At 44.2% G+C, this 24,589-nt stretch overlaps 3 protein-coding genes across 4 annotated transcripts; 2 read left to right on the forward strand and 1 right to left on the reverse strand.

Annotated features, from left to right (window-relative positions):
- Positions 1 to 998: 998 nt before the first annotated feature.
- On the forward strand, positions 999 to 9,870 carry six5 (SIX homeobox 5). Its single transcript, XM_031743924.2, has 3 exons — positions 999 to 2,454; positions 6,000 to 7,465; positions 8,522 to 9,870. The coding sequence occupies exons 1-3, from the start codon at positions 1,544 to 1,546 to the stop codon at positions 9,196 to 9,198; spliced, it is 3,054 nt and encodes a 1,017-aa protein (XP_031599784.2). The 5' UTR covers positions 999 to 1,543; the 3' UTR covers positions 9,199 to 9,870.
- A 2,828-nt stretch (positions 9,871 to 12,698) lies between these two features.
- six9 (SIX homeobox 9) lies at positions 12,699 to 16,270 on the forward strand. Of its 2 annotated transcripts, none has more exons than XM_039598237.1 (3): positions 12,699 to 13,177; positions 14,490 to 14,674; positions 15,717 to 16,270. In XM_039598237.1, exons 1-3 carry the CDS (start codon positions 12,791 to 12,793, stop codon positions 15,880 to 15,882), a joined length of 738 nt encoding a protein of 245 aa, XP_039454171.1. In that variant the 5' UTR covers positions 12,699 to 12,790; the 3' UTR covers positions 15,883 to 16,270. The 2 variants fall into 2 exon arrangements, with proteins under 2 accessions (XP_039454171.1, XP_031599865.2); XM_031744005.2 differs by having other exon boundaries at positions 14,490 to 14,650.
- On the reverse strand, positions 16,102 to 23,893 carry qpctla (glutaminyl-peptide cyclotransferase-like a). The gene is made up of 7 exons (XM_031744004.2): positions 22,891 to 23,893; positions 19,798 to 19,944; positions 19,430 to 19,723; positions 18,950 to 19,111; positions 18,446 to 18,545; positions 18,241 to 18,357; positions 16,102 to 17,301 (listed from the first exon to the last, which is right to left on the reverse strand). Exons 1-7 carry the CDS (start codon positions 23,110 to 23,112, stop codon positions 17,156 to 17,158), a joined length of 1,188 nt encoding a protein of 395 aa, XP_031599864.1. The 5' UTR covers positions 23,113 to 23,893; the 3' UTR covers positions 16,102 to 17,155.
- Between the last annotated feature and the right edge of the window lie 696 nt (positions 23,894 to 24,589).

Genomic DNA, 24,589 nt, shown 5'->3' on the forward strand with positions numbered 1-24,589 from the left:
GGGATGCTTTCTCTGTTTGACACATGATTTTTCATAAATCTTTGAGCTTGGGTACAAGACCTGTAAATATGCAACCTTTCAGGTTCAGTAACTGAAATAGTGTGTCACATACAGTGTAGCAGTCTAAATGGGTCTTTGTTCTGTCGGTTTAATAAGATATCTTTTGTAAAAACTCAGAACACATGAAACATGTTGCATTTAAACACGTTTGTGAGTGCCTGCACGCATGCGTTTGTACTGAGAGTATTTGCATTAGGCAACCACCTCAGGGGCACAGAAGAGTGATGACAGCATGTTCAGCCTGAGCAAACAGGGATACATGGCCATACATGATGCACAACACATATAAAACACATGCAACCAGCATTGGTCTTAAATGAAAGCACCAGTAAAGGCTGGCCAAGAATGACTTCTAACAGGTAATCTGTTATTAATCAAAATAATCACATAATAATCAGCAGATTATAGCAGGTTCATTTACACAGATATTATTATTATATATTTTTATTTTACAGCAGCCTACATAATGTAGCTATTATTTGTTGCACTTCAACTATGATATTAAATATTGTCTACAGTGTAGCTTCAGCAATAATATTGGATGCAATTCAATATGATAAGAAAAGGACAGTTTAGTGTTTTGTTTGTTTGTATTTTTTATGGACATTATTGGAGATTATACATGAAAATATGGCATTCTTAACTCCAAAATACTAAACCATTTAATAGGTGCTGAAAAACATAAATGTTAAACTATTATGTAGCACACACACACACACACACACACACACACACACACCTTCATGCACCAAGTGACTTTTTGCACAATATTCAGTCTTTTGCACATTTCTATTGCACTGTTGTGTCTGCATCGTTCTGTTCTGTCTGGTGTGGTACTGTCTTTGTTTTGTTTTGTTGCAATTTTTGTGCATTGCACTTTATGTAGTCCTGTGTTGATTGCCTGTTATATGCTATATGTAGCACCGTGGTCTTGGAGGAACGTTGTCTCGTTTCACTGTGTACTGTACACATGGTTGAAATGACAATAAAGCCGTTGACTTGACTAAATGAGAACTTCGGGACTCAAATTACATTTATAAAGTATTTACTATTACAAGGCAGTAGTATTAAACATTTTACATAGTGTTTAAATTCTCACTTACAGTTCGACATTGTATATATTTACAAGGAGAGGCCTGGAATTCAGAATCCAAAGGGGCCACACGAGAAACTGGGACTGTTGTGGAAGGTCGCTTATTCGTGCAGCCCCCCTCAACAGTCCTAGTTTCGCACATGGCCCCTTTTGCCCCTGCTTTAAAAGTTTCATTTTTCCAAATTAAATACTCAAGCTAATTATTGGACGCTATGGGGGAAGTGGGGGAGGGGATTTCAAAATAAAAGCTCTATGTGAGATTTTTTTCTCCAAAATAAAAGCCTCATTTACCTCCTAGAAAGTTACCGGGATGCCTTAAAGATGTCAGATATTCAAAAGCAAAGCTTTGTATTTAGCTTTGCTTCGTTAAAACAAAAAAAAATAATGTAAATGCTCCGTATCAGTCTTTGCATCGGATTATTTGATAATCAGAAGCAACCGCTCTTGCTTTCCCTCCGATGTCTGTGCGGCTTGAAGAACAAAGGGGCGTGGCCGCCGCTGTTCATCGGGCACGCTCGCGGTTTGGAGGATGGGAGAGAGGACGGCGCTGCAGAGGGAGGGAGCGAGGAGGAGGAGGAGGAGGAACTACGGGTGGAAAAAAAAGTTAAAGTGAAAATGGCTTCCTTGTCTTTGGAGTCCACAGAACAATCTGAGAACAGCACAGGGGAGCCAGCGGGATCGGAGACCAAAGAAGAGAAAGATCCACTCCAAATTTCGGAACAATTGCTCCAAAGTTTCCAAAAGTCGGCGCTGAGTTTTTCCACTGACCAGGTCTCATGTCTGTGCGAGGCCCTTCTGCAGGCGGGCAATGTGGATCGCCTGTGGAGATTTCTCTCCACTATACCTCCTTCGTCCGAGCTGCTACGTGGCAACGAGACCCTGCTAAAGGCCCAGGCACTGGTGGCTTTCCACCGGGAGGAATTCAAGGAGCTGTACGCCATCCTGGAAAGCCACAACTTCCACCCGTCTAACCACGGGTTCCTGCAGGACCTGTACCTCAAAGCCCGTTACAAGGAGGCGGAGAGGTCCCGGGGCCGTAGCCTGGGCGCAGTGGACAAGTACCGGCTCAGAAAGAAGTTCCCCCTACCCAAAACCATCTGGGACGGAGAGGAGACCGTGTACTGCTTCAAAGAGAAGTCCCGCAATGCCCTGAAAGAGTGCTACAAGAGCAACAGGTATCCCACTCCGGACGAGAAGAAAAACCTGGCCAAAGTCACCGGGCTGTCCCTCACGCAGGTCAGCAACTGGTTCAAGAATCGCAGGCAGAGGGACAGGACCCCGTCCGGGACCCACAGCAAAAGGCAAGACCCGCAACACTGGAAACACAATCCAGCTGTTGACTTTATCTCTGTTTGCGCTCTGAGCTTGATAGCAAGCAAGGAGTCACAGTCTGAGCGGCAGCAGCTGCTGTTTTCAGCTGTCCTGTGTTTATCTGAAAGCAGCTTCTTTCTTTACTTTGTCTTTTATAGCGAGGTCTTATCAGAAAAGTCACTGAAAGCAGCACACAAAAGCTTACCAATTAAAAAGCGCGCAGACCTACAGAGGGCTGCCTGCAGGAGTCCACACATCAGTGTGGCAAAACTCAGAAATGGCACGAAGTAGGAAGATGAACAGGAGGTGACTTCTGACAGCAGTGAGGCCACACATGTCTGACACCAAGAGCATGTTGCTTTGTTATGAAATGTGAGATCCAGGCGCCCACTGTGGCTCAAGTTTCCTGAAACCCTGCACTGCATCCTGCAGAGCCACAGGGTGACAGAGGTTAGGGGAGGAAAAGAGCGTAAACTAAGGCAAAGGTGGGAGTGGGGGGTGGGAGTGGGGGGAGGCTGAAATCACAGTTTTAAAGTGAAGATTTCTGCAAGCATTGGGAGGGGCAGTTTGTGAAAAGATAAGAAAGATAAGTTTGCTGTGCTGTATCAAACCCCACGGTCTGGCAGACTGTGTAACAGGCCACCAGGATGCTTTATTTTCACACGTTAACCACATATAACCAAATGTATCCAAGTGATAAGAACAAGTTCCAGCTTATTTAGAAGTTTTATTATCAATTCATCTTAGTTTCAGTTACATTTCCACAGAGTTTTTGCTCATTTTAGTTTAGTTTTTTTTTTTTTTTTTAGAAAAGATTCGGTTAGATTCCGTTTTAAAACGGGAACACACAACCCATCGTGTCATGCAGACATCCCAGTCTTAAAAAAAACAAAGCCCCAGAACCTCCTGGTGCATGTTCTGCAAGACTAAAACTTAAAAATTAGGATTAATGTCAGTAGGTGATCATACAGCTGCTTTTAGCCCCACTTTTTGTGATAATCCTGATGTTGCATCTATAAAGGTTTTTAGAGTCAGTAACTGACTACTGTATTATAAAGTCTCTAAACAGCACCAATAAGTCGTATTTTTGCCTTAATTCACAGGAACAAAGATCAGCAGTAAACATTAGTGTAAATGAGCCTGTTAGCAAATATTTAACCTGCATTCCCTCAGTTGAAACGACAAAGTCACTGTGCAATGCAGTAGTGCAGCAAATAACGGGTTTAAATGTGTTTTATTTGCAACATACTACAGCGAAGACAGTCATTAGATCAGTTGAAAATATGGCTGAATGACTTTATGTAGACAAAATAAATAATAAGCAAAGGTTTGCTGACGTTATCAGGTTGATCTCTACTTCCTAAAGTTTTCTACTGTTAATGGTTGATACCAGATGTGGGATGTGGGGGGTTGATTCTGGGAGAACACACAAATCCTTTTGGGGTTGTGTGTGGTAGTTCATTCGGCGTTAAAAAAAAAAAAACACAGAACTGTCAAATCAAACGTGCAGCTACCTGCTGTGGCGACCCTTTGTTAATAAGGGATCAGCTGAAAGTAGCTTCTTCTAAAGGAGGCATGCCAGAAACAGTTGGAGAAAGTCAGCATTAGAAGAACGCTTTGATTATGTTAGGATTTCCGGACGGATACAAAATGATTTCTGCACCATAAAGTGGAGGCTACTCTCCCTTTAAAATAAAAAGAGAGAAAGGAGAGAAAAGAGAGTGTTACTTGGTACGATGAAGGTTGCTTGCTCAGTCTAATAGATTTGAATCCTGTAATATTGTATACACAGAGCTTTAATTGGATTTTTTTACCATCTGCACGGCGTCATTGTCCCCTCTTGTTCACAAATGGGTCCATTCTATCTTTTATTCCTCAAGCCATCAAACTTCTGAACATGAGCAACACACAGCCTGCTCAGTTCGTGTGGCCAAAGTCATCCCTACGATGCAAGAAGAGTGAAAGTGTCTGTTTAACGTGTGCTTGTCTTATGTTGATGGGATTGTTTTATTTGAGGTGTCTGCAAATGTCAGGTGACTTCCCCATGGGGACAAATAAATCTGTCTATTTATTTATTTAAAGTTGTAATGAACAGTTGATTACTCTCTAGCGGCCTGGCCTTGGAGAGTGGATGAGATTCATCCTAAGTCCCTTAATAGCCGGTTTATACTCGACGTTGGCACCACAACAAATTGCAGCACGCGCCAAAAGCGACATCACAACTGCCACGTCCTGGTGTCGTTTCTGCTTGTCGGGCACCTCTGAACTGTGTTCAGTGACGTACTGGTGCAGGAGCTCAGAAACTCCCACGTTACAGAGAGGGAGATGCTCCAGCAGCTGAGACAGATGAAACTTACTGAAGAAGACTTTGGGATTTCTCTCCTTCCTGTTTCGACTTGTTTTATACTCCTACCCCGGTGCTGACGTGGAGGCCCCTCTTCTATTTTTAAAAGTAGGCTTGAAACTTTCCTTGTTGATGAAGCATATAATTAATGCTGGATCAGGCGATCGTGAATCCTCCCTTAGTTGCACTGCAACAATCTTGGGCTGCACTGAGCGTTTCTTCTTCACTCTGCATTTAATCACTAGTTATTTTTAATCTTTGGCTGTTTCCATAGTGTGTCTTCTGTCCTGTCTTCTCTCACCACAATCAGTTGTGGCAAATGGGCGCCACTCCCTCAGCCTGATTCTGCCGGAGGTTTCTTCCTGTTAAAAGGGAGTTTTTCCTTCCCACTGTCACCAAGTGCTAATAGAGGGTTGTCTGATTGTTGGGGTTTTCTCTCTATTGTTGTAGCAGGTCACCTGCTAATCGGAAGGTTGGTGGTTCACTCCTCGTCTACTCCAGTCTGCATGCCAAATATCCTTGGGGAAGATATTAACCCCAAGTTGCTCTCCGATGCATCCATCGGAGTATGAATGTGTGTGAAGTTAGATACAAACAGCTTAAAAAAAAAAACAGCGCTTAAGTAGAAGAGTGCTATATGAGAACCAGTCCATGATGGGGTAGCAGTGACGTCACACAGGAATTAGATTCTGGATATTGTGGGTTATCCTGATGTGCACGCCTCTCCTCTTGGGTGGTGGACCGTGGATTCCAAATTCAGGAGGAATCACACTCCTTGGGTCTGGTGCTGGAAAGGAGTGTTTGCCTCTTTATCTGGCTGCTTAGTTAATTATTTACCTAGTTAGTTTAACAGAAAATTAACCAACAGCTAGTCTGATTATTGATTAATAATTTGAGCTCTTTCCAAACAGACACATATTCACTGACTTTAAATTCTGTTGTAAAAGCGTTGAGGCTTTTTCCTCTTTTTGGTTAGAAGACTGAAAACTGTGGGCTGAATTTGATAAAAATAATGAATATATAATTATTAGCTGCAGTCTTACTAGTAGCTACTTTTTGAATCAAACATATTTCAGTCTTAAGGTTTTGTTTTATTTGCGAGTTGATCTTAATTGTGTATTTTCGTTCATTTCTTGTAATGTTAAAAACTCATTTGTCTGTGCTTCTGTCCTTTATATTTGACCATTTCAGTGAGTCCGATGGGAACCACAGCACTGAGGATGAGGCGAGCGCGATGGACGACACTCCCGACAAACCAGACGAGGCTGCCGGCTCCACAGCTTCCATCATCTCTGTCTCTGCGGTCCCGTCCAGCACCGGAGGCCAGCTCATCCTCAACGGGTCCAGCGGCTTCCTCACCGCCTCTTTGCTCAATGGCAACTCCCTGATCTCCAGCAGTGGTGCTGGGGTTATAATTAATGGGATAAATTTAGGTGATTGCCAGACCGTCACACTGAGTCCTGTTGGAACCAGCTCTCCTTTAATACTGAACGGGGCTCAAGTAATAACCAAATCTGGGGTTGGTGTGCAGCAGCCACAGCAAGCTGTTTCTGGGGTGGAGCAGGAAGTTTCAGAAATGGAGGCCAAGCCGAGCGGCGTTCCAGCAGTTGTTCTTAACACTAACGCCACGCCTGTCTCGAACCCCATCATTTCTCTTCCCCTGCAAACCAAGGCCGAGAGTGAAAGTGCAATGGGCTTCATCAGTGTTTCTGAATCAGAGGGCAGCAGCCAAACGGTATCATCCTCTTCTTCCTCTTCCTCACCAACCAGCCTCTCTTCACTAGTCTTAACACAAAACCACCAACGCCAGGAGTCCCTCCCCCTGGCAGCGTCTCTGTCATCTGCAGGCATGCTTATCTCCAGTTCTGCAGGGGAGCAAGGGGAGTATAGCGTCTCTGCTACTGCTCCCTCTACCAGCCTCAACCCTCCTAACTCTGTGATTTCCTCCAGCAACTCCACCCCTCAGGTTTTCTCTCTGCCCCAGGTTGTGCCTTCCATCCAGGGTATACCAGTATCCCACCTGGTTCAGCACTCTTCAGGAGCCCAGGTGTCCCAGTGCCCTCAGCTGGTCCCAGTATCCCCCCTCGCCTCGCCAACGCCTCAGTTTCAAAGCCCCCAGACTCTGAACACAGGAAACAGACTGGCACAGCAGCAACAGGAAGCCTCGGCAGCTATGTCTGAAGGTGCCACAACCATAGTTTCCATCTCACCGCTCAACAACAGCCAGCTCCCCCAGCATGTGATGCAACAACTGGGGGAGCAGACCACAAACTGTACACCCAGCAAAATCCAGACACCGCAGGTTATTTCCATCTCTTCCCCTACACAAGTCGTCCCAGTCCCCCAGGCCAAAGGTGGCACACCGGCACAGCTCGTCCCGCTCTCTGTGCCCCAGCTGGTACCAGTCTCCTCCATCCAAACTTCCTCCACCATCTCTTTCCCACAGGTGGTACCTGCCAGTCCTTCTATCTCCATCCCTTCTGCCCGAGTGCCGTTACAGATCCTCACTTCAGCTCCTGCAGCTGGAGGGGTCCCACAGGCTCCTCTCAGGTTAAACCAGCTGAGGCCCATTCAGAGCGTAGCTCCTCCAGCCAGCACGGCCCCTACGGTGCAGCTCCTAAACTCCGGCATCATTCAGCTACCCTCTACCCCTCCAGGTATGTATGTATATGTACATATATATGTTCAGCTCAGCAATTCTCTGAGCCAAAATTTACTGCTTCCAGCTTCTCAGACATGATGACTTGGTTTTCATATTCACATGAACTGATTGTATTTACAGTCAGAAAAGGTGAAAATTTTGAAGTTACTGTTAGTCAGAAAGAGTGCGCAAAGACATTTGAATGTTTTAGGACTCAAAAAAATCTTTTTCATTATTGATTACTAGATCATCATTGATTGTTTGTGTGGTGCAGAAAGAAAAAACAGTGAGAGACATGTTTTGGGGGTTTTTTGTCTTGCAAATAATCAACAACATGTCACACAAGTCAAAGACGAGCAGACATTGAAATTTTTCGCTTAATCAGAATTGGTTATGATTAATATTTTGCTACCCAGCTACCCTTGGAAAAACCCAGAAACTATTCTAATGGTCATCAAACTACGTCTTTATTATATACTGAGTTATCAAAACTTATCATTGGGTGTACAGGGGAGGTCCTCAAATGTCGTCTCTATAGGGGGAAAAGTTGAATCTATTTAATTCCGATTGGCATCCACTCATAAATAAAAGTTTGAACAGCAGGTTGCCGTGTGCCTGAGATGACCGCATGAGGGAATATCCATTCTAAATAACATCATCCAAAGTCAACAGTATGAAAAGCTGTCTGAAGCCTGTGGTTCTGGCTCAGATCCTCTGACCTCATTATGTGCAACACTGGACATGTTTAATATAAGCATCTACCAACGTGTTAGTATGTACCTGGGAAAATTTGAGGAGTATTTATCAGTACAGTGTGTTTGTTTTTGTTTTTTTCCATTGATAACACTGCAAAACCAAACATAAAAGAAAATAATGCTTTCAGAAACATGTTCTGTTTCTGTATGATATTATATAGTTGCCATTCTGTAAAACACTCATTAAAAGTATTGATCTATAACTTGGATTGCTGCATGCACTTATAAGATATAGCCCCATTGCTTTTTATATCAGCTGAATTTGGTTATATTGTTTAGATTGATGCCAGTTTATCATTTATCATTCATATTCATAGGTAACCTTCTCCTCGGTGGAAGCCCCTACCTGAGTGTCCAGCAAGGCAAACTGATTCTGACCATCCCAGCAGGCATTCAGCTCACCAGTTTGCCGCTGAAACCAGTCCCTGACGCTTCCACCATCTCTACAAACGGAGTGATCCCCGTTCTTAACCCTTCTACCCTTCCCGTAGCCTCACAGCCTTCAACACCAACGCCCAGCAGCCTCGCCACATCATCTCCCCTGAACTTCATCAACTCATCTCCACCATACTGTGCTCAAGAGACTCCCATCCAAACCAGCCAAGCGCACGCCATCCCCTCTCCTCACCCGCTGGACCCAACGGCTACCCCGACAACGCAGAATGCTCTGACTCCAGAAAGCATGCTCACCCTCAGCCCCATGTACACTGGAGTGACGCCAAATAGCCAAATGCCCCAGCCAGTGTGGAGCCCAGTGCCCCTCTCCACTTCAGCCAGTTTAACTCTGTTTGACGTCCGCACCAAGGGGGACCTACCTGTGGACCCAGCCTTGTTGGGTCTACCTGGTGGGGAGTCACTGCTCCTGGGCAGCCCCTCTCCAGAGCAGGATGTGGAAGCCAGCTCGCCACTGGGGAATCCAGAGGAGATCGATGGAGAATCAAAAATCCTTACTCAGCTTCAGTCTGTCCCTGTGGATGACGATCTGGGCTTATAGTTTATAAAACTGGTTCAACACCACAGATCTGTTTGTCTTGTTTGGATGACTTGAAACATTTTTATCCCACATCATGCATCATATAAGATCACCATATTTTTTTATAACCTACAGCAGCAATTCTCACTCAGTAGACCAGGTGCCATTGTGGTGCTAGCTGGAACTTCCAGCTCTCTTTATTATGAATGGGATTATTCACCTGCTGGTTCAACATCAGATTACTCCTCTCAGTTTGGATTAGGAATTTTTTTTTTTTTTTTTTTTTTTTTTACTAAAATCAGTATGTGCCTTGCTTTTTAAAAAAAAAAGAAAGATCAGATCCGCACAGATGATTTAAGGATTAATCTGCTTTACTCACAAGTCTTGGTGTTAGACCAAGACTTGTGAGTCATGGGGTCAGGGGTCATGGATCCTTCTTGTGGTTTTGTGGACTAACTCAGCTCTACTACGTCTGGGTTTCTGATATAGATCCACAACAGTGATACACTGTTCAAAAGGGAAAAATCTTTAAATGGTTCCCCCCCCGTCCTGAATTCAGCTTGAATATATTCTGCCATAATAATAATAATAATGATAATGGATTGGATTTATATAGCGCTTTTCAAGGCACCCAAAGCGCTTTACAATGCCATTATTCATTCACGCTCACATTCATACACTGGTGGAGGCAAGCTACGGTTGTAGCCACAGCTGCCCTGGGGCAGACTGACAGAGGCGAGGCTGCCATATCGCGCCATCGGCCCCTCTGGCTAACACCAGTAGGCGGTAGGGTAAAGTGTCTTGCCCAAGGACAACAACGACCAGGACAGAAAGGCCAGGACAGAAAGGCCGGGGATCGAACCGGCGACCTTCCAGTTACAGGTGCGCTTCCCAACCCCTCCAGCAATATCCCTTCATCCATCCACCCATCATCTCCCACTCATCCTGGACCAGGTCATAGTAGAAATTAGCCTAAGCAGCTACCAACTTCAGTTCTTCCAGGAGGAAACCAAGACATTCCCAAGCCAGCAACAACAGCACACTGTTTCCTGTGATCAGTTGTGGAGTCGTCCTGGTCGGATCCCTGAACCACTTCAGCTGGTTCTTTTTAAAGCAGAAGGGCAGCGGCTCTCCTCTGAGCTCCTTCTCACTTTGTGTCTAACTTTGAAGAATCTGATTTGCATCTCATGATCGTATTCTTCCACTTACTACCCCAAGTATCCCTAATATTTAATTCCTCACAGTGTAGAGTAGGAGTGCACAGAACAGTCGGACTCACCTCTCTTCAAAACAACTGGATCATCTGCCTAACTGCTCACGCCACACCAGTCCACCATATTTTCGCCATCCACCAGTCCTCTTCCACACTTTCGTCAGGATAATTTAACTCCTACATGTGTAGCAGGTTCACCTAACAAATAAAAGATCCTCGATTCTGGGTGGAGACCCAAATCCCTTTCGGGGTTGCGTCAGGAAGAGCATCCAGCATAAAAATCTTCCCAATCCCTAGTGAATAAGGGAGTAGCTACTTGTAGCAACAACACAAACTCACCCTAAACCCACAGTGGAGACTTGTATTTTTAACTTTGAGGTTCGGATTCTCATCCCACCCTGCAGGACGTCACCCTCCGAGCATCTGACCACCGAACATCGACACCACCAGTTCTGTCAGTTAAGTCTATGAACATAGTCGGTGATTAAGGGCAAGCATGGCTGAATCTGTTGCCCAGTTGCAACGAGTTTGACCAGGAATATAGCGAATATTATAATCTTCACGAACATTAGATCATAGCTGAAAGGGCTATATGACAGTATTACTACACGTTAGTAGTGTTGTTTTTATCATTGAACTGTCTGCAGTTTCCAGGATTCAGCGCTGCCTGACCTTTGTTTAAAAAAAAAAAAACAACCTATATATAGATCAGGAGGAAATAAAAGGGTTTATACTCTATGCAATGCATGTTTAGTTCTTCATAGGACACTATGTCGCACAGTGGCTGACTGTAATTTTTTAAAGCCAGTACTCTTGGGAGATGAAAAGAAGCTGTGCTGAGCTTTCAAAAGGAAGCACAGCAGAGCATTACACTAAAACATGCTGAGATGTTTCCTGTTAACATCTCAGCATGTTAATACTTATAAGTGCCTTATTTTAAAGCTCACACGTTTGATGTTATTGATGTTCTGACTAAAACGTGCTATATATATTTGCTATGTACTCAACCAAATATCTGGATTCACTTCATATGGACTCTTTTGTGTCTACGTTTATGAATGAGTTTGTTCAGTGATACGCAAACGTGTCTTTTCTTTTTTTGGTTGTGTGGTCATAGCTCAGTTGTGTTTTTTTTTTGTTGTTGTATATTTTGCACATTTCATTCACATATTGTTTACGCTGCGCTGCCATGGTGTTATGACAGTGGTCGGACTCATTTCACAGTCTCTTAGTAAGAGTGACACAGAAAGATAAGGAGCCACGGAGATAAATCAGGAAGTTGAGGTTCGTGTTTTCGAGATATTCTTGTTAAATTTTTGGGTACAGCTCGATCAAAGCTGTGTGAGCTTTCTGTTGTCATAACACAGGTAAGCGGTCAAACCTTTGGCCAATTATGGTACAGAAAAAATCAAAAAAACATGTATAGTTACATTAATGTGTGTGTGTGTGTGTTTGTCAGTGTTTGTTTGTTGGTCTCATTTAATCTATTTAAGGCATGCATCAATCAGTTAGTAGTTTTTAAAACAGTCCTCGAGGAGAAGCTGTGGATAGGAAATGTTCATTATCAATTCACGCTGTAACGTGAGGTTTTACAAGCTCAGTTTCCAGGACCTTAGCTTGGACAAATCAACCTGAATTTAGCTGAGTGTTTAAATTAGTTGGGGGGGGGGGGGGTAAAAGGGAAATGTTTTCATTGTGTTTGTTCATATTAGCCATTTCTTACCAAAGTATGTTGACATTAAAGCCTGCGTGGCTTACACACACACGTTCCTGGATTGGTTTTTCACTCTCCAGCCTGACGTGTAACATTCATGACTCCAGACTTAACCAAAGATATCGTGTGTTTTTGCTTTGTTTTTGTTTCTGAGTTTTCAAAGGGATCATTTGTGCCTCGTCTTCTCATTTTTGTACTCAAATGCATTCTATTTTTTATATTACATGATACTGTAATAAACTACATTTACAGAAAAGACTGTGATTATTGTGAATGTCCTCATGCGCCACACTTTGGAACTGTAGATTATTGTCAGCGGGGGGGTGGAGGGTATCAACCTTTGCTTCTAATTTGGCAAGAAAATTTTATTCAAATGTGTTCTCTTCTTTTACTGAGAAACCATCGTGCTCCGACTCTGCGTGCAAGTCAAACCAAAATGTGTGTGAGCTTGTGCATGCATGTGTTTGTACAAGAGAAGGAGGGGATGCATGGTGTGTTATGATAGCCCTGATGGTCTCAGGTTACCTGTGCCAGGGTATGATGATGAGTAATGCTACACACACATGCAGTTTACTTAGTTTTTGTTCAGCCACACACACAAGGGCATAGAGGGAAGGCTTTGGCGCTCTCCTGAGAGCTGTTAGAAGATATTTTCACCTTACGCCTCAGGACCCGTCCATGCAGCTATGATCTTCACAGCAGAGCAGGTCACCTGCGTGTGCGAGGTCCTGCTGCAGAGCGGCTGCATAGATCGTCTCGCCAGCTTCCTCCGCACTCTTCCTCCTGCTTCCTCCTCCTCGTGCCCCGAGGAGCTTGAGAGCGTGCTAAAAGCCAAAGCCGCGGTGGCCTTTCACCAAGGGCGCTTCTCAGACCTCTACACCCTGCTGGAGGGCTTCCTCTTCTCTCCACGCAGCCACCCGCTCCTGCAGCAGCTCTGGCTGCAAGCCCACTACATAGAGGCGGAGAGGCAGAGGGGTCGACCCCTGGGAGCTGTGGGGAAGTACCGCGTGAGGAGAAAATTTCCCCTACCAAACACCATCTGGGACGGAGAGGAGACCAGTTACTGCTTCAAGGTAGGCAAACTCTAGTACTGCATGCTTTTAAGTAACTGAAGTGTGAGCTGCATTTATTCAAGTAGTGTACTGGTACTGATTGAAGTGGAGCATAGTGTACTTGTGGGCTACTAATACTACTATGTACAAGTCGTGTACTATCACATCTGAGGAATACTGCATCTTTAATATGTTTATGTGACCTCTATAGTATAAATACATAATTTATAGGTTCGTGCTTTGCATAAAATATTACCTTTCAAGTATTTTTATAGTAATGAATCTAATTATATGCAAATATAAACTGTCCCACCCTGGTTTGGTGAGTAAAGAGTATTATTAATCTTAATCTATTGGTTCAGAGCATTATAGGACCAGTGGGATGTAACTTGGTATTTTACTCACATACTTAATTTAAGCATTTCTATGCAGCATGCTGCATCTATGCCATTGTATTTTGGCTTAAAATTCAGTGCTATGCAAGTCTTGAGCCACCCTAATTTCTTTATATTTTGCTTCTAAGGAGTAGAACTTTGTTGTAATTTTTTAAAGTGGTCTTGACCAATAGTTCTCCAGGTTTTCTGAAGCTTTTTCAAGTCTTTCTTTGGACACTGGCTGCTGTTTCGCTTAGTCAGCTACAAGGATTGAAAATATTTTCAGAGGACTGATTATTATTATTATTATTTTTTTGTTAGTTATTCAGAAGGCGGCACGGTGGTGTGGTGGTTAGCACTGTTGCCTGACAGCAAGAAGGTCATGAACATCTCTCTGGGTACTCCGACTTCCTCCCATAGTCCAAAGACATGCAGTTAGTGGGGTTAGGTTAATTGTCCAGGGTGTACCCTGCCTCTTGCTCTGTGATAGCTGGGATAGGCTCCAGCCCTCCTGCTACCCTGACAAGGATAAGCGGAAGAGAATGGATGGTTAGTTATTTGGAACCAGTTAACACTGACCTAACTCAAGGATGGACCAGTGCTGTCTACATGTAAGGGGTATCTTTAGGCACTTCAATCTATGAGAAATGCCAAAGATAATAGTTTGACAGGCATAAAAAGTTTTTTTTGCAATTAGTTGAAATGTTTAGCTCAGCAGGGGTGTGCAATGTGTTCTTTAAAAAAAAAAGAGGAAACTGAAAATATGGAGACCAAAACAAATCTCAATAGAAGGAAGGTATCTAAAAGTCATGTATGTAAGAAATAGGAAAAAGACCTGACACAAAGATGCACATGGCCCTTCAGCTAATAAGAGATGCTCTGACAGTTTTTGGATCGCTGACATATCTTCTGATAATAATGTCCAGATTTCACTATTTATTTTATTTAACTACAAACAGGAAAAATCTCGGAGTATCCTCAGGGAGTGGTACCACCGTAAGCCGTATCCCTCCACCCGAGAAAAGCGGGAGCTAGCAGCAGCCACCGGCCTCACCGCCATCCAGGTCAGCAACTGGTTCAAGAACCGCCGGCAGAGGGACCGCATAGTGGAGTTTACCGGGTCAGTGAAGGGCACCAGCTCGCTGTAAGCTGAACTGCTGTCCTCTTATCATTCAAAGAACCCCCATGTAAACTAATATTAATAATAAAAAGTGATGAACGCGCTAATTAACCTGAGCTCATGGTGCGTCCTAGTTACCTCGAAAGTCGGAGCTGGGAGCGACGTACGAAAAGCAGGAAAGAAAACGCAGTTTTACTAATGTTTATGCGCACTGCTGCCATCCTGGATTGCTAAATCGTAGTTGGTGGGGCTTCTCCGACTTGTCGAATTGGAGGTCCGACTTGAGTATATGTTCCAGGTGAAACTCCTACTGGGAACAGGGAAATCCCGACTTCCGACTACAAATGGAACGCGCCATCAGTGGCCCACAGAAAGCGAATGGATACACTGAATACATAAACCGTTGGCGTTTAGCATTAAGCAATAAAAAACGGGATTTGTGCTGTCTGTAACAATTTAAATTAATGACTCTAAAAAATAAAAAAAAATCACCTACTCATACTTTTAACTTAAAAGAGAAATGGGTCTTTATAGAAATCATTGAGTTTTATACTTTTCGTTAAGAAACTGATTTTTAAAAAATCGCGGAGTGATTTTAAAAAAATGACACCATAAGCTAACCCGATTCTCTTACCTTATAGTCGGTCCTACTTGTTTCCAGTAGCTTTTTTTCTATGACCAAACTAAATTACACAATCAGTACATATCAATATAAAGAAACTGGTATTTGAGTTAAAATGTATTTCATGCACATAGTGATAGGGTTCACTGATAATTCTGAAATTTCGAGTCAATGTTGTGGAAAAAAAAACAAGCGGATGGATGAACGAATTTTTTTTCCTGTTAAAACTTAAAAAAAACATCTATGTGAAGCGAAGCATTTAATTGGGTCAAAAAAAAAAATAGAGGTACTTTCTACAAAGCGCTTTAAGAAGACTTTAATCTGGCATGCCGTAAGTAGAATTGATCACTGTGGCGCACGCATTGAATTTTGCACAATAGCACCACCTTGTGGTTACAGTAAGACATTAATCTGCACTTTTTTCTAAAACTCATGATCCTTCAGTTTTCAGACAGGCTCTCGAGGACCTTCAGAACAAGCCTACCCATCCTCTGACAACGACCTTTCACCTCCAGGCAGTCCTCAGTGCTGCAGTGAACCACCTCCACCCCTTTTCCATCCACCGCCTCCTCCACTGCACCACACATGTGGAGGGCATCCAGATGTTTAAACTGTCCAGTGGTTGATAGATCATCATAATTTCTGTTGTAATTGAAAGTTTATTACCAAAACAAGACCTAGAAGATCCCGTACAGAGACTTAAATGGTTAAAGAACATCACACGAGACAGACATCAGACGCCTGGGGATTAAACCCAACAGACTGGATCACAGGTGTGGCAAAAAGGTGCATCTCCACGCTGCATTCACAGATGAAACCAAAGCATTTATAATGATCAGGGAATTATTTTTATTTTTTAAAGGGTACGTGCTGGTAAACTCCTCCCACGTTCACCCAAAGGTTACACACTGAACCAGGAGACAGAGTTTTCAGTGTTTACGACTTCCTGAAATGTCTCGAAACTGTAAGAGAACCTGAATAAAATAATTTCACAATCACTGCGGTGTGATCTTTTACCATAGTAACATCTTCATCTTCATGATTTTCATCTTGCTGGCACTTCATAACAGCCAAGGCCATGAGGATCTTCACTGATGTGAAGGTAAAGTCAGGAGAAGGTACTCACAGATAAACTACGAAAAGCGTCCTCAGCAGCACCGCTCGTCACAGGTCGTTCTTAAAGGGGGACCCATCGTGCTTTTGCTGATTTCCCTTCATATGTATATATAAACGGCTACAGTTGTGGATGCTCCTATTAAATTAAGCCAAAGCTTAAGCTTGAGAGTGCTCCAAATGCGCTTTTTCACAGTTTTTTTCTACTCTTGGCTCTGAATGATGTCACTGAGAGCAGATATTCTATTATTTATGATGGGCAGCCAATCAGAAGGAGCTCAGTTTAAAAGGAGAGGCTTGTTTCAGGCTGCACGTGATCGGTAAATCATGCAAAACTACTTGAGCAGAGTCAGAGAAAAAATTCACAGAGCTGAAAATGAGCACAACAGGTCCCTCCCAAGAAGACGAAGAGCATCTCCATCTCTTATTAACAGGGTAAATCATTAATAAGGCTAATAAGGCTTTTTTTTTTCTTTCACAGGAACAGAACAAAAACATTAATTTAGAGTCACAGACACATTTCCCAGCTGCTTCTCAGGTATGATGCTCCCCAGCATGTGTATTAGTAATAAAGTTTTAACCATCCACTTCACATACTTTGCTCAGCTGTGTCCGATTCGTTGTCCATGTGAACCCGAGGACTGCCCAGCAGATACACGTCTTTGGTAAAGTTCAGATTCCAGTTTACATCATTTCACCAGGCTCTCCTCTTCCTCACCTCGTCGTTTATCGCCGGTCCTGCTCGGACCGTTGCTGTCTGTGTTCAGCGCTCAGAGGCCCAGGTACTCCGCCACAAACACTGCCATGATCTTCGTCAGGTTCTCCACCGTCGGGCGGTGCATGTTCTCCTCCGTGTCCTCCAGTGTGTGCCAGAACTGTGGGAAGGGAGTGGCGATGACATGCAGCACGGGGACGCCTGTACAGAGACACGAAGGCAGGGATGGTGACTGAGCATGGGTTAAAGAAAGTGACTTCTCTTCTTTAAAGAGGAGAGAAATCCCTGGAGACAGACATGTGCTACAGTACTGAGCTTAAAAGGTTCAAATCGTAGCTGTGATTCAACTGGCGAACATCAAAAAAGGAGGTTGGCTCTGTAGAGCCGGGAGAAAGAAGTTCAACCGAGGCCTGAACACAGCAGGGAGAAACGCCCTTCAGTGGGCCAGCATCAGAGCTCTTTACTAATCTTCCTTCTCACTTCTTTTAAAGGGGGCATATTAAACTCATACATTTCCAGCTTCATGTTTTCACGTTTGATGAAACTTCAGATATTTACATGTGTGCATGTCTGCACAGTCACACAGATGTTGAGGGCATGCAGACATCTGCACAGAGCCTTGTGTTCACTGTCTAAGAATTTAGGGACCCGAGTCGACCCTTCGCACACATCCCAGATGAAAATGTTAACGCTGCTGTTAACATGGGCTGCACCAGAACTGAGGCTAGTCTTAATTCCACCTGATTTTAGTGGCAGCAGCATGTTATCCTGCTAATCTGTCATTACGGAGCGAGGATCCAAGAACAAGAAAAGTCCAATTTTAACCAGCTGGAAGGAAAAAAAAAAGCCAAGAAGTTCTGCTTAACAGAAAGAGGAAGCAGCTGGTTTGGTGTTCTATAAATTACTGCTCAAAAAACATTTGAGCGAGGCAAAGAAACATTCAAATACACCAGTACAGGACTGCCAGTGTCTTTGTTCATGGAAAGCATCGCTGCTGCAGTCCTAATCTAAGTGTCTTGTGGCTTGCTTCGACTATAATAACTCTGAGGGATGACCTCCAGCTGCAGAGGTCAGGGGGTGAAACCACACAGAGGTGGGCAGGAGATGGGTATACAGGCTACACTCCTGGTTCCCACCTACCTTTGTGAAGGAAGGGGATGTGATCGTCCTGCACGGGTCCGAGATACACATCCTTCCTGAAGTAGGTCTGCTCCGAGGGGTGAGACGTCAGGAGACCCTGTCGATGGAGCCGCTTTTCTGAGGGTGGAGGAGGAGGCAGAGATCGGGTCTACAAGTGTTCAGGAGGGATTCAAGCATTGGTGGAGGAGTTACGGCGGGCGCTTACCTGCAGCAATCAGGCGGTCAAACCAGCGTGCAGTGTTATCGAAGTGATTCGCAATCAGCGGATCGGGACCACCGAGTAGGTCGAGCAGCACGAAGAGATCCTGCAGAGACGAAGTTAGAGAGACAGGAGCTGACATTCGTCTTAATCAGAGTACTTTAAATGTTTCATGTAAGTCAAAGGGTCACTCCATGACCCTCTCACCTGACCTTCTCATAATCAGCTGACCTTTGTGTGCAATAATGTTTTTTAAATGAGTTTATGCACATTTTACCTTCATATTATGAATATTTACTGAGTTAAAAAGGCTCAAAATGTACTTCAAGAGCCTGTAGATGTAAGTATGAAGCTGACTCTGAGGTGGAAACTTTTTCAGGTTTGACTGACCGAAGTGTGACTGGATTCAACTTTTAAGCTGTGGAAACTGAAGGACAACGTGGAGCGCGTCTGGTTCAGGAAATAAGCGTGAACACAGAGGAAACGTATTTCTGCCTGCAGCTTCCTCACCAATGCCTGAAGCATGTTGGCGTGCGAGGAGGCTGCGGGGTGGGGCGTGTTGGCCATGCGCTCGGCCAGGTGGCGCGAGCCGTACAGCGAGTCGGTGGCAGTCCATTCTTCAAATGACTCCTCGCCGTCGAAAAACACAAGCTGGAGAGTTACGGGAAGTTTCTGAGAGGAAAAACAAGGAAAGCAGAGGTAATCAAATTTGTGGGGGAAAAAAAAAAGCAGGGCTTGAGTTTCTCTTCCTGCAGTGCTGTTGCAGTATGTGTTTCTACGGTAACTACATAAATCACAGCCCTCTGGAGAGATAGTGTTCGAGTCAGCATTTTCTCCCCGTACTGCGGCCTCAGAAGCAGAGGGATGAAACAACACAATAAGAAAGACTCTCGTCAGCATCTCAGCCCTTTACTTTTCATCATGAGCGGGAACCACATCTGTCAGCATCTGCTTTGTCTGTTGCTTAAATTCAGCCAACACAAAACCCACCTGCTGTTTGAATGACCTAAGCTGGGCGTCCAGAGAGGTGGCGAGCTCCAGGATCATAGCGCAGGGCACTGCAGAATCGCTGGCCCCCAGGAACACCTTCTCCGGGGTTCGCGGGTCTGGAGGCAACACCTTGGAGTCATAGTGGCAGGCCAGGAGCAGCCGTCGAGGTGCCGAAGGGTCCAGAGTGGCGACGACGTTGGTGAAAGTGACCTGGCCTCGAGGGGTAGGGGACTGGAACGAGTCCAGGTCCATGGACCAGCTGGCAGACAGCGAGGACAGGGTGGAGGTGATGTGCTGAAGTGGAGCAGGGAGTTAATGATGAGGAGGGAATGTGTAAAAGCGAGGAAGCTATAAATATTTACACCCACCTGCTGTACAGCCAGGCTGCCCTGCGTGCCTGGGAGGCGCTCTATAAGGATGGGCCGCAGGTGAGCCTCCCACAGGCGAGTGCCGTCCACCTGAGAGGCCAGACGGCGGATCTGAGCTGGAGAGGACTTACTGGGTTTGTGGGACAGCTGGAAGAGAGGGAAAAAAAGAATAGTGCGTAAACACGAGCATGGGCAGCACAGACGTTCCACGTGTTCGTGGTCCAGAGGTTCATGTCCTCTCTGATGGGTTTAAAGGATCATTCAGTTCCTCCAGTGTTTATATTACACCTCCGTTTCTCCATTTAACTATTTTGTCAACATGTTTTTTTCCTTTGACTATTGAAGCTTCAATGCCCCAAAGCAAAACTAGCCCGCACACAGTTCAGGCAAACAGTCTGTGTTACCTTACTAAGGACAAGTCTGTGCAGTTTCCTGTTGTTTTTGGCAATGTTTTACAGAAAACTGTATTTAAGCCAAAGAAAAATTAACCCCTACTAAAAAAAAAAAATGTTTTTAGCACAGTCCTCATGGGTTTTCTTCGGCGGAAAGCCAACACCTCCTAGGTGGGCCGTAAAAATACAGTTGTGGTCAAATGTTTACATACACAGCGTACTTCTTCAGTGATTGTGATTGACTACATCTAGTAGATTTTCTTTGACAGCACTCATCATTGTACTGACCAATATTCAGAATAATGGGAAAGTCGAAGAAACTGCAGATTCACGTAAGCTGGGAAGGTTTCTTGGAGCCATTTCTGAACAACTGCAGAGTCTGAGATCACCAGTTTATTCATGTCTCACCACTTTTCCAAAGTCTGGAAGAAGACCCAAACTGTCACCCTCAGATGAAAACTCCCTTTTAACAGGAAGAAACCTCCGGCAGAACCAGGCTCAGGGTGGGGCGGCCATCTGCCGCAACTGGTTGGGGTGAGAGAAGGAAGACAGGATAAAAGACATGCTGTGGAAGAGAGCCACAGTGTCACTGTCCACAGTGAACTGAGTTTGATATTGCCATGGACTGAGAATTGCCAGGGTGTGTTTGGGTAAAGTCTTTCAAACCTTAAACCTTAATTAAAAGTTGTACGCTGTACAATCATTCAACCCTGCTAAAAGAACAATTCAAAGAAATTATTAAAAGCTCAAAATGACCATGACAGTCATGCCCATGATGAGTCAGAATAAACTTCTGGCCACAGCTGTATGTGCTTAACAACATAAGAGCATATGTGATGTTTGTGAAACTTGCAGCTCTTTTTGTGCTTCATTAAAATCCCAAATCATAAACATGAAGGTAAGATGATTTTGTTTGTGTTATATGAAAGTAAATTAAACATCTTTGGGTTTGGGCTGCTGATCAGAAGCTATGAGCAGCTCCGTTCACCTTTTTATTTGCAGGAATCTGTGATTTATTTCTGATTTGGGGCAACATGAACTAAACTGTCGCCACTAAGGAGTAAAGTAAAATGAGGATAGGTAAAAGCTGCAGAGTGAAACATGATCAGTGGCACACCTGCGCTGCTGCGGCGCCCATTATTAATGGAGCTGAGCGTCTAAATAAACAGGTCGTCAGTTTATTTATGTAGCACGTTTAATCACAACAGATGTCGACTTCTCAAAGTCTGGTGCTTGCAACAGCTGCCCGTCGACTGAGCGTAGGATATAAAATTGTAGCATTGCTGATCGTTGGCGAGGGGCAGGTCCATGCAAGAACTTCTAAGTGAAATAAATTGACTTTAATATGAATCCTAAAGAGTGAGAGTGAGAGCAAGATCAGTGAAATTTGTTCATGTGAGAGCCTCCCAGTCAGGACTGCAGCAGCAGCAGGGAGAAGAAACAGCAGTAGGCCTGTACATAATAGTAGTTTTCAGTTTCAGTCAATATTACAGGATAGAGAAAATGCTACTCTTGGCCACATGACTGCTCTCAAAGGGCTCAGATTCACAAACGTGCTCATGATACACTGCTACACAGAATCAGCATTGTCTTACAATGGTCACAAGTCAAGCAATATAAAACGTATCAATTTAATTTGAGGAACACGCACTCACTGATGAATAAAGACGTCCTGAAAATCGTCATTAAGCATGTCACACCCAACATGCTACATGTTACAGCTGGCTGTTTTTATGTTGATATCAGCCACTGCACTGAGGGTGTCAGGTCTCAGTTTCCCACCAAACTGCTGACTTGTCATGAATCACACCTGCAGACTATACGCCTGACTTCACATCTGTTTGGCCGTGCAAGTTAAATTATTATTTTGTTTTCACAGCTCTAGTCTTTTGCCCATTAAAAATGAAGAGTGCCTCCATAATTCTATTCAAAGAAATTATTTTTAGGTTAGACTGAAACAGTTTCAGAGCTCTGAGTGAATTTCAGGTGTCAAGTTTGACTGAAAGTTAGTTGGGTTTTTGTTGTTGTTGTTGTTGTTGTTTTTAACATATAATCTGGTGCTGTGTTCACTTCTGCATCTATCTGTGTGATTGTGTTTCTAATAGTTACAGTGGCTCCTGCTGCTTTAATGTTTTACCTGGCTCATTTAAAATAAAAGTAAAATAATCTATTTTTGGTACAAAAAGAAATTCAGCTCATATTTAAAATGACTTTGGCTCTTTATTTGTTTTGTGCAAAGTACGCCAACATTAAAGTGTATCTGTGAGCAAGCTAAAGTTATTATAAGCAGACAATGATTGAATTTAAGCTCAGTAATTACTTCAGCATGATCCGTGTTATGTAAAAATGACATGGGCTCATCTGCGTGATTACAGATGCTCTGCAGCACTATATGATTCAGCTCCACTGCTGCAAACACAGATGCAAACTTTGCATTGCCTCACTCCACAGTAACCGCTGTTATTGGCCAGATTTTTCTTATTAAGCTCCTGATCATTTAGATTTGGAATGACTACGATGCTGCATTTGAGTTATGCTTATAAAAGCTAAGTTATCCCGGAGTACTGGTTTGAAGTAACCCGTAGCACAGCTGTGACTGAACAGGTCTGGTTACAGTGAGGTGTTATAATGACCGTCTGTTGGGATTAAATCAGCCCTGCTGTGTGCACAGCTTCAGTTTGTTTCCTGTCGCAGCTCTTACCCTGTCTCGGCTCAGATCCACCGCTGGCACGCGGCTCACATGTCCGGTGACGGTGTCGTTGGACAGGTACACTCCCAGGACCACCGCCAGCACCAGAACACCGAGGAGGCAGAACAGCAGCACACGGGCCCGGGGCATCCGGACCCGGTCACAGCCGGGCAGCGAGCCGCCGCCCCCGCTGCTCTGCTGGAGCGGCTTGTACCTCCGGCCGGACCTGGACATGACTGAACGCGCAGAGCCGCTCCGGGCGGTCCTTACAGCTACGTGTCACAACCGGCTTTGCAGAACAGCGGAGGAGAGAGAGTCACACAGGAAGTGGAGGCTGTTGAGAAGCAGAGCCGAGGGGGACATCCGACACAGCACGCTGCACTCCTGCTGCACAGCGGCGGCCCATCATTAGCTGCTGCTCGGCGGGCTCCGGGGGTCGCAGCTCCCAGACGCAGCGGCCCGGCAGCTCGAAGACACGCCGGACATGTTGAAGATGTTCAGAGGAGCTTTTAATCCAGCATAAATGACAACAGAGACACAAACTGCCGCTTGTAACGCCTCACTTGCTGTCGTAAAACTCGTTTAAATCCACTTACAGCTACTACAGAGAAACACTACAACAATGAAGTCACGAAGCAAGCTTATCATTACTCCACTGCTGCGTTATTCCTTTTAAAAAATGTTTAATTTTAACCCCTTCTCTTTACGGGACATCTCCTCTGAAAACTGCACTGCTTCTTCTTCTGTGGTGCCCGTAGGGGGGGAAGACGTAATCGCCACCTATGGAGCGCAAAAGGAACTACAGTAAACACAACACTTTGTTAGGTACATCTTCTTGTTCTTGCCTTCAGATTGCCCTTAACCCAAACACTTCAATTCGGCCTCTTGGAAAGTGTTGGAAAATGTGAAGGAGAACATTAATTTGGGACTTTTATTTGTATTTTCATAGGTTTTACAGTTGTTTCTATTGATACAGACATTCCCCGTGGCCATTACCCTGCACCAAAGTAAACAAGTAATAGATTTCTGTCATTTTACACATTCACTACTTACAGTTTAAGCCTAAAGAGTCAGATTTCTTTCTCTTGCTACAGCAGCATTTCTTTAACATGTAACATGTAAAACTGAGACATACAGTTAGGATTGCAGTTCTTTTTCTTATATTAAAATATCTCAGGGATTAAATGTATCGCTAAGCTTCAGCTTCCTGTTTTTAGCTGACACGAGTGGCACCCTCCTTTTGTTGGAGGGTGGCACATTCATCTGCTAGTGTAGACAGGCCTACAGTCCTCTGCTGCTGTAGTTCGTCTTGCGCATGCAGAGATGCTCTTCTGCATACCTTCGTTGCAGCAACTGGTTATTTGAGTTACTGTTGCCTTCCTATCCGCTCAAAAGAGTTTGGTCATTCTCTTTTGGCCTCACCTTTCTTCCTCATTCTGATGATCAACTTGAATTTCAGCAGGTTGTAATGATCATGACTACATGCCTAAATACAGTGAGTTGGTAGCATGTGATTGACTAATTAGATATTTGCAATAAGCCGTTGAATAGAATAGAATAGAATGCCTTTATTGTCACTATACAGACGTACAATGAGATACAGAGCATCTTCTACTCCATGCAAACATGTATATAGTGCTGCACAGTTATTGCAGCACTATATACATATGGACAGTATTTACAGAAAAAATATATAAAATGTGCAAGTATA

The sequence above is a fragment of the Oreochromis aureus genome, linkage group 14 (genome assembly GCF_013358895.1).
Source record: "Oreochromis aureus strain Israel breed Guangdong linkage group 14, ZZ_aureus, whole genome shotgun sequence".
NCBI classification, from domain to species: domain Eukaryota; kingdom Metazoa; phylum Chordata; class Actinopteri; order Cichliformes; family Cichlidae; genus Oreochromis; species Oreochromis aureus.